At 44.9% G+C, this 13,547-nt stretch overlaps 1 protein-coding gene across 1 annotated transcript; it reads right to left on the bottom strand.

Annotated features, from left to right (window-relative positions):
• Positions 1-2,796: 2,796 nt before the first annotated feature.
• GPN3 (GPN-loop GTPase 3) lies at positions 2,797-11,983 on the bottom strand. The gene is made up of 8 exons (XM_033174891.1): positions 11,837-11,983; positions 10,589-10,697; positions 8,605-8,772; positions 7,914-8,038; positions 6,640-6,755; positions 4,811-4,907; positions 4,081-4,209; positions 2,797-3,122 (listed from the first exon to the last, which is right to left on the bottom strand). The coding sequence occupies exons 1-8, from the start codon at positions 11,882-11,884 to the stop codon at positions 3,060-3,062; spliced, it is 855 nt and encodes a 284-aa protein (XP_033030782.1). The 5' UTR covers positions 11,885-11,983; the 3' UTR covers positions 2,797-3,059.
• Between the last annotated feature and the right edge of the window lie 1,564 nt (positions 11,984-13,547).

The following is a 13,547-nucleotide window of genomic DNA, read 5'->3' as shown; positions in this document are numbered from 1 at the left end:
GCCCCACTTTGTCTATCACAGGGGTGTCCAGCTTCCAAGAGACTGCGATCTACTCCCACTGTAAATAAACTGGCAGTGATCTACCCATTGGATTGACCAGAGTTGTTGAGCTTTATTTGAGAGGGGTAAGCCAGTTTTTTCGGGGGGGGGGGGGATTTGTTGGAGATCATGTAATTGACCAGGGACAGCCCACGATAGACCACCTGATCTCTCACATTGGCACCATACCCTTTTTCTAAGTAGCTTTGGGGAGTGTATGTGATATTACTCAATTTTCTCCTCACAAGAACCATGCAAGGTAGTCCAGGTTGACACTACCTCCTGAGCTTCACTGCTGAGTAGGGATCCAAAATCAGATACCCCTGCTCTACACACCATACTTGTCACCAAAACACTTCTTATAGTCAAGGCTGGTCCTCCCCATTCCTTGTACAGAAGCCAACTAGACTGGTGGCTGGATCTTATTTCAATGATTTTGAAAGGATAGCATCCATCATCACACCTGAGGCTGTACAAGTTTGGGGTGACTCCCAACACCTGCCAGCTCACTCTGTCTAATGGTAGGGCTGCCTCTGTTCATATTTATCCGGATTAAACACGCACAGTCCTTGCCCATCATGAGGGAAGGTGCAAGGACTCTAGCAGAGAATGTGGGCTGGTGGTGGAGAGCAAGAGGATGTGTGAATGGGGGTCCGGCAGTGCAGGTCTGCTCAGAAGGAAGTCCCACCAAGTTGAGTGAAGCTTGCATACAAGGGGTTGCTTGCTTTGTTGTTGTCGTTCAGTCGTTCAGTCGTGTCCGACTCTTTGTGACCCCATGGACCAGAGCACGCCAGGCACGCCTATCCTTCACTGCCTCTCGCAGTTTGGCCAAACTCATGTTAGTAGCTTCGAGAACACTGTCCAACCATCTCATCCTCTGTTGTCCCCTTCTCCTTGTGCCCTCCATCTTTCCCAACATCAGGGTCTTTTCTAGGGATTCTTCTCTTCTCATGAGGTGGCCAAAGTACTGGAGCCTCAACTTCAGGACCTGTCCTTCTAGTGGGTACTCAGGGCTGATTTCTTTGAGAATGGATAGGTTTGATCTTCTTGCAGTCCATGGGACTCTCAAGAGTCTCCTCCAGCACCATAATTCAAAAGCATCAATTCTTCGGCGATCAGCCTTCTTGATGGTCCAGCTCTCACTTCCGTACATTACTACTTGCTTGCTTAGACCCATGATATCTAAAGCAAGGTCAAGGAGGCTGTGGCCTTCCAGATGTTGTTGGGCTTGCGTCAGCCCCAACCAGCATGACCAACAGTAGTCCAGCAGGATAGGGAGGGTCACAGGCTCCCCCTCCAAAGGACCAGCTCCTCTCATATGAGCCTGTCTCCTCATTCAGATCTGAAAGAGAGGTTTTCTTGGAGTCCCACCATCACCTGAACTGGGGAAGGTCTCTCCATATTTCCACACATTGACCCTGTAACAGAGGTGTCATCCTCTGAAGCGGATTGACACCATGCAACATCATGACGTCATGGCATGGCCACCCTGACACCGCACGCCGTAAAGAACCAGGTGGCAGAGCTAAATGCCTAAAAAAATATTGGGGGGGGGGCATGAAACTGTCTTGGCCCCTAGGAGTTGGCGTGCCTGCCCTGTAAGGTAGGGCACTGTTATTATTCCCCGCCCATCTATAAGTGGGGAAGGGGGTGCCTTGAGGTTGGCAAAGTGGGGCTTACGGCATTTCTGACGTATCTGTGCCCAGCCCTTCCTGTTCCGGAGTCCAGCCTAAGATGCTACTTTACACTGACTTCTTTATTGACTTTAACAATGCAGCCCTCTGGGTCTACTCAAAAGGAAGCCCCATGGAGTTCAATGGAATTTACGCCTAGCTAGGCGTCCGCCAGATAGCCTAGGATGCAACAACTTATTCCTGCTTCCCAGGCATGCAGAAGAAGCGAAAAGATAGTTAATGCAAGGACTGCTTCTGCTGGATTGTGGGAAATAACTTTTAGTGCAGGCATGGAAAAATCTGTGGTCCCCCAGATGTTGCTGGATTCCAACCCCCATGAGCCCCAGCCAGGATGACCAATGGGCAGGAGATGATGGGAGTTGGAGTCCAACATCATTTGTAGGGCAACACGTTTCCTCCACCCCTGTTTTACTGGAGACTAAGGAGAGGGACCCAGGTGGCGCTGTGGGTTAAACCACAGAGCCTAGGACTTGCTGATCAGAAGGTTGGTGGTTCAAATCCCCGCGATGAGGTGAGCTCCCATTGTTTGGTCCCAGCTCCTGCCCACCTAGCAGTTCAAAAGCACGTCAAAGTGCAAGTAGATAAATAGGGACCACTCCAGCGGGAAGGTAAACGGAGTTTCCATGCGCTGCTCTGGTTCGCCAGAAGCAGCTTTGTCATGCTGGCCACATGATCCGGAAGCTGTCTGCGGACAAACGCCGGCTCCCTCGGCCTATAGAGCGAGATGAGCGCCACAACCCCAGAGTCGGACATGACTGGACCTGATGGTCAGGGGTCCCTTTACCTTTAAGGAGAGGGAAAGTTCTCTCTTAATTTTCAGCATGGGCCATGGAGGAAATACATGAGAATTATTTTGCTAAAGCTGCTGTCCTTCACAAAGCACAGAAATGCAGTGCTGAGCAGGACCACAACACTGCAGTTCAGTTCAGTTCAGATTAAACACACTCCCAATTTATTCGTACATATTTGCTCCGGTTGCTTAAGTAAATACCACCATTCAATGGTTACAAGGCTAAAACGAAAATGCTCCATCTTTTTTGTAGCTCAGAAAGCAACCATGAAATGCAGAGAGTCAATAATTTATTTCTCATTATGCCCCTTCTTTGCCTAGTAACTTCTACAAATAATACAACTGTGTGAAGTGGCATTATATACACTTAATGTATTACACACACATACACATATTAAAATGCTTTGTGGTGGGGGGGAAATGCCCCTACTTCAATTGCTGCCCAAAATTTATCAAGCAGTTTGTGGTTTTCAAAATACAATGCATAGAAAATCTGAAGAGTCCTTTTTCTTTTTACAAAAGAAACCCTTAAATCTTTATTCGTCCACTTGATCTTGGAAGTATTCATCAAAAGCAGATGATTTATCTTCCTCATTTTCCTGTTGGGGGAAAAAACACACACACAAATCTTTAACGTTTTGAGTACTTCAAGACAGCACAAGATACACACTCTCAAAAAAGGAGGAAACCCTGTTGTAATTTTTCCTCATGAAAATAACAACCCCAACACACACGCACAATTTCTTATGGTCCATAATCCACAGTGAAGACACCAGAGTAAATACTTCTACCTGAAAATGGTGATAGATTGTCTTTTCTTTTGTCTCTCTCACCCTTTGACAAGATTTAAAGAAGATGGAGAACATACTGAATGGACCCCAAAATAAGATGCAACACCCACAATTTGGGTCAGCTTTCTTTTATGGCAACCCTATACATCAGGGGTCACCAACGTCCGGCCCGGGGGCCGGATAAGGCCCAAGAGCCTCATTTATCAGGTCCACGGAGACCCCTGTCGCCCGCTCTTACCAGCGTAGCACGGGGACCCACTTCTGGGTCAGAGGAGCACCGGAAATAGCTTGTGCGTGTGCGCAGGGGCCTCCTACGCATGTGCAAACCCTGTTTCCAGTGCTCCTCCGACCTGGAAGTGTGCCGGAAATAGCGTGTGCGCACGCGTACGGGGGCATGCTCCCCAACCCTCTGTGCCGATTGTCGCTGGAGACACTGGCCCGAGGCAAGAAAAGCTTGCCGACCCCTGCTATACATGCATACCTGGGAATAAACTCCACTGAACAAAATGGCACTTTATGCATGGGACTGTGCTTTTTAGGGGGCAAACTCAGGGTTATTCAGGTTAACCCCCCCCCCTTCAACTGAACAGCAGCTAACCCTTTTCAGGCTGAGGTCTACCTTGACACAAGGTCACCCCTCCTAGGCGTGACCAGTACTGGAGGGAGATCATATCCATGGCTGCTAGCCACAATGGTGAAGGGCAGATTTGTGGCCTTAATGTTCAAGGCTGGCTGAAGCCTAGCTAATGTTGCAGGGTCTTTTTACCTTTGGCTCTTTGAACTCCAGATCCTCCCCATATTGAATGGAGAAGTCTATGTGCTGCAGTACAATATTAATGCTTTCCTCATCGGAGCGATCAAATGGCAAAAAACGGACCATGCTGTAGTCGTCAATCTAAAAAAGAGGTAATAAACAGATGTGGAGAGAGTGAGTGGCAACGGCTTCAAGCAGCAACAGTTAACAAGCAAAACTCTTAGCCCCCAGAGTACTTTACAAGTGGGAGAGGCAACTAATGCTGATACAGTCTGCTTTAATAGGCAATGGGCTGACAACTGTATTGTGAATCAAGCCAGGTTATGAATGACCCTTGTGTTTGCATGTCCACCTTCTTCTCTCCTCCCTTTGCACCACACCTGGATCTGGTGCAGAAGCCTCCAATTAGCCACGGTTTCCTCTTTCACCAAAACCAGGACACTGTGGTTACCAGCTATGCAATAATACCAGATCTCAAATCAACTTCAAACCACAGTTTATGATCCTGGCTTGTTCTGAAGCTGGGAGTTAACCACAGTTTCTTGGTGTGGATGAAACAGGAAAATTGTGAAACAGTAATCTTCCATTGTAGCTGTGGCTTAAATTAAAGCCAGAGCTGCAAAGCAAGAACTAGAAAAAAACAACTAGAAGCTTCTGCATTGGGTTATTGCAGGTGGCAATTTTAAGGTATCAACTGCAAAGCTATAACTCCACTGCTGGATCTTAAAACACAACAACTTACCAAACCACAGATAGCCTGAGTTAGCTTCTTAAATCGTTTGCTTTTGAGCAAATCTGTAGAATCTTCCAGTGTAGAATACATGTCAGGATCCAGATACCTGGAAGGTGTTGGTTGAAAAGTTAAAAAACACAGCAGTTTGAGAAGATCTTTATGCTAACTGTCCATTAGCTGCACCTTATACTAGTTACTCCCCACCCCAAAATATCTGTGTGTGTTCCCTGACACAGGGGAAGAAGTAGATGAGGAGCTATTGGTGATTTGCAGTTAATCAGCAAGCATTTACAATTCCCAGCAGCTAACAGAACAACTTTCACCACCTAAATCAGGCAGCTGAAATGAGTGCTAGTCAAGAGTAGATTTGTGTGAATGAGTGTGAGATGGGACTGCGAGCTCAGCTCAGTTCTGATACCACAAGCAATCTGCTTGGATTCTAACTGTACATCTTTGACAAATGGCTCTGCTTCAGCAGATCTTGACGTTCTAGTAAACAAACAAACATGTAAGTAGATCCCAGACGTTCATCCCTGCCCTAAGCGGCAATCCAGGGCCGTTTCCCCTCACAAATAATTGTGCCCAGGATCAGGTACAAAAAACCAGTGCAAGCTGTCACAGGGCTAAGAACCCAACCCTGGAGGTTTTATTAGTGGCACCAGAGGTCAACCTCCGCCACATGTACAAAGATGTTCTATATCTCCAGGTGGCTAACCTGTTGCCCTCTGGATGCCGTTGAGACTCCAACTCCCATCATTCCCAACCACTGGCTATGTCAGCTGGAGTTAGTCCAACTACATGTGAAGGGCAAGAAATCAGCCCTTTCTGCTCTTCCGAACCACAATAGACTTTATTTTTAAAAAATTCATTTTTATTTTGGGGGTGGAGAATATCTTCACCCCTCCCTTCCATTATTGCATTTTCCTCCCTTCATTGGAAGCTGAACTCCAGTCTTTTAGTGTGGCTGACTTTATCCTGGAAAGTTCAGGAAGGTGGAGCTGATGGGAGTTGGTAGGGACAGGTTAGGAATATGCTGTCATATGCTAAGACAGGCTCATTGGTGCATCTAGCTTAGCACTGTCTACAGTGACTGGCAGTGTCTGTCTAGGGTTTGAGGCAGGGGACATTCCCAGCCTGACTGGGAGATGCCGAGAATTGAACTTGCTCAGGACTGGAAACTGCCACTTGGTCCCTTCCTTCCCAGATAGGTCTCAATTATATAAACTTCACTATATAAAAAAAAAGATGGGAACTGCTTTTTTCCCTCCTTCTCATCTCATTCCTTTTGCCTTTTTATTATTACATCGCTTAACCATTTATTTATTTTTCCAGTTAAGAGTCTCCTTAAACACTTAGCTTTTCTGCCAGACATGTGGCAAATAGGACAGCCTGAGCCTCATGCCAGGATTTCGTCCAGAGCATGACAAGGGATCCAGAGTGAGACCCCAGTGAAGACCTGAAAGCAGGCTTTGAGATTGTGGCAGAATTGAATGTGCTGCTGCTGTTACCTACAAACAGTCTTCTGTATTTGGTGGGTGGTTGTCTCTGTGGTATTCTGGATCTGCTAGTTGTTACTGTGTTCCCCAGATCTTATTTGTTTCACTTTATATTGCTATTTAAGAGGATATTTTACATAACTGATATCTATGCTGCTGAAAAATTTCATTTTTACCCTGTATTTTGGTATCTGACTTTTATTTCTGACATTTTTAGGATGTTACAGACCACTGAGAGATTTTCTTTAAAATATGAGGCAGTGTGTAATTTACCTAAATAGTAATACATGAGATCTAGCCCCACAACATACAGGCAAAAAGTCTGCATTTCCACATGCTTACTTTTCAATTTCTGCTTTGGCTTTCTTGCTCAGCAAGTCCATCTTTGTCATGACATTGACTTGGGGGATCTCTAACGATATCATTGCACTCAGGGCAGCCATGGCTCCGGAAATAAACTAGCAAGAGGGAAACACACAAAAACGAATGGAATTTGGGAAGACATGTGAAGGCGCCCTGTTCCCAAAATGCCACCTGTTTAACATCTGCTGCAGGGGTGTCTCAGGCCAGCCATTCAGCTGGTGAAGTGACCGTCTTTAGCTGGCACCTGGAGGTCGCAAGGGATAGATGAAGGTGGGGATACTGTAGAGGTGGAAAGGGTGAAGAAGAGGGCAAGCAGAATGATCAAGGGGATGGAGCAACTCCCCTGTGAGGAAAGCTTACAAAAAACTGGGAATATGCAGTTTAGAGAATAGGCAAGTAAGAGGATAATAATGATGATGATGATGTTATTATTTGGACCCTGACCATCTGACTTATGCACTTTCCCATAATACCAGAACCAAATGAAGCTCAATGCTGGAATATTTAGGAGACACAAAAGAAGGTAATTGTTCACACATAGTTACACTATGGCATTCACTCCCCAAAAGTGGAAGTGATGGCTATCAGCTTTAAAATGGGTTTAGGCAAATTCACGGAAGATAAGGCTATGTACTACGTCCAATATCAGAGGCGGGATAGCTCAGTGGGTTAGAGTGTGGTGCTGATAACACCAAGGTTGCAGGTTCAATCCCTGTATGGGCAGCTGCATATTCCAGGGGGTTGGGCTAGATGATTCTCAGGGTCCCCCCTTCCAACTCTATGATTCTAGTTGCTGGGAATCACATACAGTATGGAGAAGAGGGCTGCTGTACCCAGGTCCTGCTCTCAGGCTTCCTTCCCATAGGCACCTGGTGAGCTACTGTGGGAAAAGGATAGACTTTGGGGCAAAACCAGTTGCATTGCTCTTATTTATGTTCTCATCAACTGGTGTCTGAATGGTGCAGCAAGACTTTTTGTAGCACTAGCCCAGCAGTGGGGGGGGGGGGGAGACACACATGGAGATTTGGGCTCCACTTGAACCAGCGCAAAGTCTTAAGTCTGCCTCTGTTCACAAATCCAGTTGCTACAGCAATACAAGAAAGAAAGCAGCCAGGTGGTTAAGACAGCAGGTTAATTTGCCTGAGTTATATTTAGATGGCAAAATTGTGTTAAGACCCTAAAAAGAAAAAAAAAGAGGGGTGTGTGTGTCTAGATTTGTCACTTGTTGGGGGGTGGGCAGAATTATAAGTTACCTTAAAGGATTCCACCATAAACTGAGAATCAACGAGAAAAACGCCACAGACGCGGAACTCCCACTGCTGAAGCTGTTCAACAAGCTGCTTCATCACCGGCAGGTGTGTGTAGAGCTCAATCTGACCTGAGGAAGGGGTCACAACTTTTAAGAAATGTATTCGTTTCATGGACTTGCACCCTGCCCTTCCATAAAAGGTTAAAGGTAGCTAAACTTCTTAATTTTTTAAACAGCCAACCTATTTGAGACCAATAAAAACAATATATACAGTAATTAAGAACTGAAAACAGAAATAGACAAAAATGACAGTGGTTTAAAGACAAAGGCGAAAGCAAGGGGGGTCCAGAGTCAGAGCAACAGGCATGAGCAGGTGACATTCTAGCCACAAAAAAGCCAAATTGGGTTTCTAAAGCCCTCCACCCTCCACCACACCAGATGTTTTTCCATTCATGCAAGCAAGAGGAATGATCACCATTCAAGGCCAGATTCCACCCAGGTAAAAGCACCTAAGGAGGGTGCGGAACAGAGCTGAGGGAGGGGTTGCGCTAGTGAAAGGAGGCAGGGACTGGAGGGGGTCCCAAGGGCTCTACTGCACAGCAGTGGTTCCCTCTCCACAGTGTGTGTACTAAAGCTCCCCCCGCAACTGTACCAAGCTTTAGTTTCCCTTTGTTATTTTAGAATTCTTTGCTCACCTGGGCAATCAAAGAGTATATAGTCGTCTTCCACGTGGCCAAGACATCCTTCCAGCCAGTCAAAGTTACTTGCAAAGTACTCCATGCAAAATACTAAGCCACCATTGGGGCCAAACCTTAGAGAATTGTCTTCCATGACATCGTCCACTTCAATTAATTCCCGGATATCTGAAAGGGGGGGGGGGGGACAGGGACACAACAGTTTTGCTTGATTTCTCTCTCTCTCTCTCTCATGTGTGTGTGCATTATATTTTTTTACATCCTACTTTTTCCCTGGACCAGAACTCAATGTGGCTTACAAATAAAAACAGTAATACCTCGTGTTGCGTTCCGCTCTTGCTATGTACTTTCAGCTTACGAACATGGCCAACCCTGAAGTGTTTACTTCCGGGTTCACCACCTGAGCATGCACAGAAGCACTCGATCGCACTGCGCACATGCGTAGAAGAGGTGCTATAGTTGCGGACTTTTCAGAGTGCGAACGGCACCCTGAAACGGATTAAGTCCGCAACTAGTGATACCACTGTACAAAATACAAAAGGCAGGGACAGGAAAAGGAGGAGGCGGCAGGAAGGAGGAGCCTCATGTCTGTAGTAAATGACTTGGGAGAAGGGTTTCTCTGTGCATGACAGTTTTAGTTGGCTGGTGACTGTGGGGAAGAGAAAGGAGGAATGAGGGGAAAGGGAAGGTGGAAGTGGGTGAAGGAAAATGTAGACGGGGAAGAAAGCTGAAGAGAAGGAATTGGGGAGGAGGCAGGTGGAAGTGGATGGGGTTAAGGGGGCATTTGGAGTGCTGTGAAGGAGCAACAAGGGGGCATTAGGAGAAAAAAAAGAGGCATATGTCAGTGTCCGTCCCTTCTGGTTGTTGTTGTTAATAATGACAACAACAATAACAACAATAATTTTATTATTTATACACAGCTTACAACAGATCTAAAATATAAAAGGGCTACCTTCAGGTGTCTTCTAAAAGTCAGATAGTTGTTTATTTCCTTGACATCTGAAGGGAGGGTGTTCCACAGGGAGGGCACCACTACTGAGAAGGCCCTCTGCCTGGTTCCCTGTAACTTTGCTTCTTGCAGCTAGGGAACCAGCAAAGACCCTTGGAGGAGGACTTCAATGTCCAATTGTACTCAACCATCTCCCCCTGCCATTTCTCAGCTGCCTCATATGAGAGAGATAAAGGATATGGAGCCCTCAAATATTCCTTAGTACCTTCGCACATTTTACTCCTGATACCATGTGTTATCTTCAACATGCAGTTCCACATTCAATGAAGTGATTTAGCAGAGATATTTCATTAACAAGCAATCACCTAAACATGTACAACATCCATCAACTGAATTTAACCTCTAACTAAACAAGCTAACTGACATGCTTGCACTAAAGACTCTATTCATCTTAAATATACAATAACATGTATCATCATGGGGATGTGTGCAAAAGGGTCAGCAGAATAGGAGAGTTGGCAGCATGGAAATGGTAGTGGTCTGTGTACAAGTGGGAATTGAGATAAGGAAGCAGCAAGAGGGAGGAAAAAGGGGCTGAAGGTGAAAATGGGTGTGTGTGCAAAGGGGAGTTGTGAAAAAAGGAGGCATGGAGGTGAAGATGAAAGCGAGAGTATTAGAAAGGCTGTAGAATAAGAGGGGGGGTGGCTTCATAATTGGGCAGAAAAAGTGAAAAGGGCACTGAGTACTGGTAGTTGCAACATGTGGGAGGTGGAAGATGCAGGAGATTCCCATGTGAGTGGTCTGTGTGCAGGGAGGGGCATTGCAGACAATACCAGTTGTTGGGAAACTTCAGTGGGAGGCTGCTATTGCACTCATCCTGTGAGAACAGAATTCAGCAAGCCTCTTCTTATCATAGAACCATGGAGTTGGAAGGGACCCCAAGGGCCATCTAGTTCAACCCCCTGCAATGCAAGAATCTCAACTAAAGCATTCATGACCTGCTGCATCCCCATATGTTTCAAGCCTTGGCCTTACCTGCCATAACATCATAGTCAAAGTGTTCTGCAGCAGGATCAAGGTTCACTACCTGGACCGAGCGATTCAGTTCTTCACAGTGCTGGACCATGGTGGAACAGTAAGTGCTCTGGAATTTAAAAAATCCAGAACATTAACAAACTAGCAAAAGCCACCAGGAGAGTTTCTATCAGTGGGCAGGAATCCAACATCTGAGGAGTGGAGATAATTGAGACATCTCTGCCAACAATCTCCTTTGGAACATGGGGCAACAAATTATGACCCATTAGTCATTTGCTTTCCATCAAATAACATTGGAGCACAATCTGTCTGGGTCCCTAATAGGCATGATCAGGCGGTTTTATAGGGATTTTGTTAAAATTTTATGAAACACACCATGGCTATCAATTTTACAGAGAAAGGGGCATTCTGAAAAGCTCGGAAGGAACATCAGTCTCTACATCAGCCTGTCCATGTGACAAGATCATCCAAGGCCTCATCTGTGTGTCTCTGCCATGTGAGGCCAGATGGGTGAGAACTGTGGAGAAGACCTTCTCAGTGCTGCCACCCCATTTATGGAATTATTTCCACCAGTTTGGATTGCCTTTGGCTATCTTTTTAACACCAAGTTTGGACTTTAAAAGAAAAGATTCTAGGCATTACTATTTTTTCTAGGCAATGATATCGCTGCCAGTCCCCCCCCCCCCCTTTCATTCAGTTTTATCCCTTTAAATTTTTGCTGCTCTTTCCGCTGCACTGTTGCTTTTTTATTTTTACTGCCAACCCCAGCCAATAAGAGTCCGTGGTCCAAAACATCTGAAGAGCAGCAGCAGGAATAAGCAGCACTTAAAAACGAAAGTATCCTAAGAAGCTTTTACTTTGGTAAAATCGATTGAAAGTGATTTTCGTCTGCCATCAATACTGTACGTGCAACTTTTTGGAACGGTGACTTTATTAGATTGGGTGAGCCAATACCGACTTTATTTGCCAAGCTCTGTATTCCCTTTTTGACGACTGTTTTGTTAGCTTCAATATTGTTATTTAGTTGATAATTCAAAAATCGATTAACGAGGCGTAAAACCCCAGGCAGAAAAAGACGAATGAAGACCTCGGTTATAAACTGCGCTGCTGTGCATAGTAAGGACGGCAATTTTGGGTAGCTGGAGAGGATAATTTAATGCAGCAGGCAGCAGCATCCCTTCCAGAAGCCCCTTTGCAGCGCTCGAGTCAAGGCCAAAGTATTCACAATGCCCCCCGCCCCACACTCACCTTCCCACTCCCCGCAGGACCCATAACCAGCTGCGCATAGCGAGGCATCTCTGCCTCCTTCCGAGCTCAGCTCCCGGAAAAGACCGAGCGCCACTACTTTGGCCCAACGGGCCATCCGTAGCGCGCAGGCACTTCAACTTCCGATCCTTGCGTCACCCGGCTCCATGGTCTGCACGTCACTTCCGCAGATACGGCAAGCCCAAGGGCCCAAACGCAGCAAGTCAAACTTGCAGCCTTTGGGCAGGTTTATTAACTGTTTGAAGAGCCGCCAGAGCCCGATCCCTCTTCTGGAGTGTGGAAGAGGGGACGGGGCTGGGTTTTATTTCATGCCTTGGCCCAGAAGGGTTGAAAATGTGGTGGGTTTTGTTGGTTTTTTTTTTTGCAAATGAGGCTCCTGTCCTTAAAAGGGCTTTCTGATTAAGTAAAAAAATATTTTATTATTATTATTATTTTGTATTTGGACTCTGTCTTTCTGTGATAAAACCAAACTCATGATGGTTTTAGAAATACACACATACACTTATCTTAACTTTTTTTTAAAAAAAAACAAAATTCCTGTAAAGCGCCACAAAGCTCATTCATCTGCACTTACTCCTAGGGCAGCCTTTCTCAACCTTGGGCCCCGGTTGTTTTTTGGCCTACAACTCCCATGATCCCTAGGTGGCAGAACCAGTGGTCAGGGATGATGGGAGTTGTAGGCCAAAAACATTTGGGGACCCAAGGTTGAGAAAGGCTGTCCAGGAAAATTTAATAAATTTCTTATTTAAAAAATTTAAAAAAGAGAGAGAAAGGCTGTCCTAGGGTTAGGGTATGTTAGAGGATTGCAATATTGGGCTCCAATCCTGTATCCACTTACCTGGAACTAAGTTTCATTGAACTCGACATATATTTAGAGTTGAATTAGATACAGTACATATGTATGAAAGTGTTCAGCAGGGCATATACAGAGCACACAAATCCAAATGCCACAGGGTTAAATGAATCCATAGGTCTTTAAAGGTGTCCGCAATTTTTTTTTAAAAAATAAAATTACTTATTTTACATATTTTCCTGATCGTGATAAAACCTTGCAAGTGGCTTGCAATAAATATTAATTATTGATTTAAAAAACTGGTTAAAAACCTTTAACATTATTAAACTGTATAAAAATTATATATATCTAGGTGCAGAATAAAAAAAGTCTGCAGCAGTGCAGATATTTGTCATTTTTTAGTTAGTAAGTAATAGGAAAGCAGTACATCAAGTAAGCAATAGAACAAATAATAATTTACCACTCCACAAAGGACCCATAAAATTATTTTTTGTTTTGTTTGTTAGCAACCTACCCAACAGTGCATCCTCCAGAACAGCATTTTCAGTAAAACTCTTGGTTAGAAGTGGGAGACAAAGAAGATAAGTAAGGCCAGGTTATTAATGGAGTGTTGTGTTTGTTATTGTTTGTTGTGTGTTTTTGTGTTTTTATATTGTAAACTGACCTGTGGTTCTCAGATGGAGGGCCATAAAGAAATTTAATAAATAATAATAATAAAGTTAATTTCAACATAAAACATGTTAACCATGTAACATGTTAAACGTTCATTTTCAACCAGGCCTTTGGTTGATTTGACTGACACCCCCCTTTTAAAATGGGGGGAGGGGATGTTGGGTTGTTTTTATTTTTATTTTGTATGTATTTTGTGGTTTTTATAATCCGATTTTATTCTGTGAACCG

This window comes from Lacerta agilis, chromosome 17 (assembly GCF_009819535.1).
Source record: "Lacerta agilis isolate rLacAgi1 chromosome 17, rLacAgi1.pri, whole genome shotgun sequence".
In the NCBI taxonomy this organism is placed as follows: Eukaryota; Metazoa; Chordata; class Lepidosauria; order Squamata; family Lacertidae; genus Lacerta; species Lacerta agilis.
Note: the sequence above shows the minus strand (reverse complement) of the source record. Positions and strands in the feature narration are given on the sequence as shown.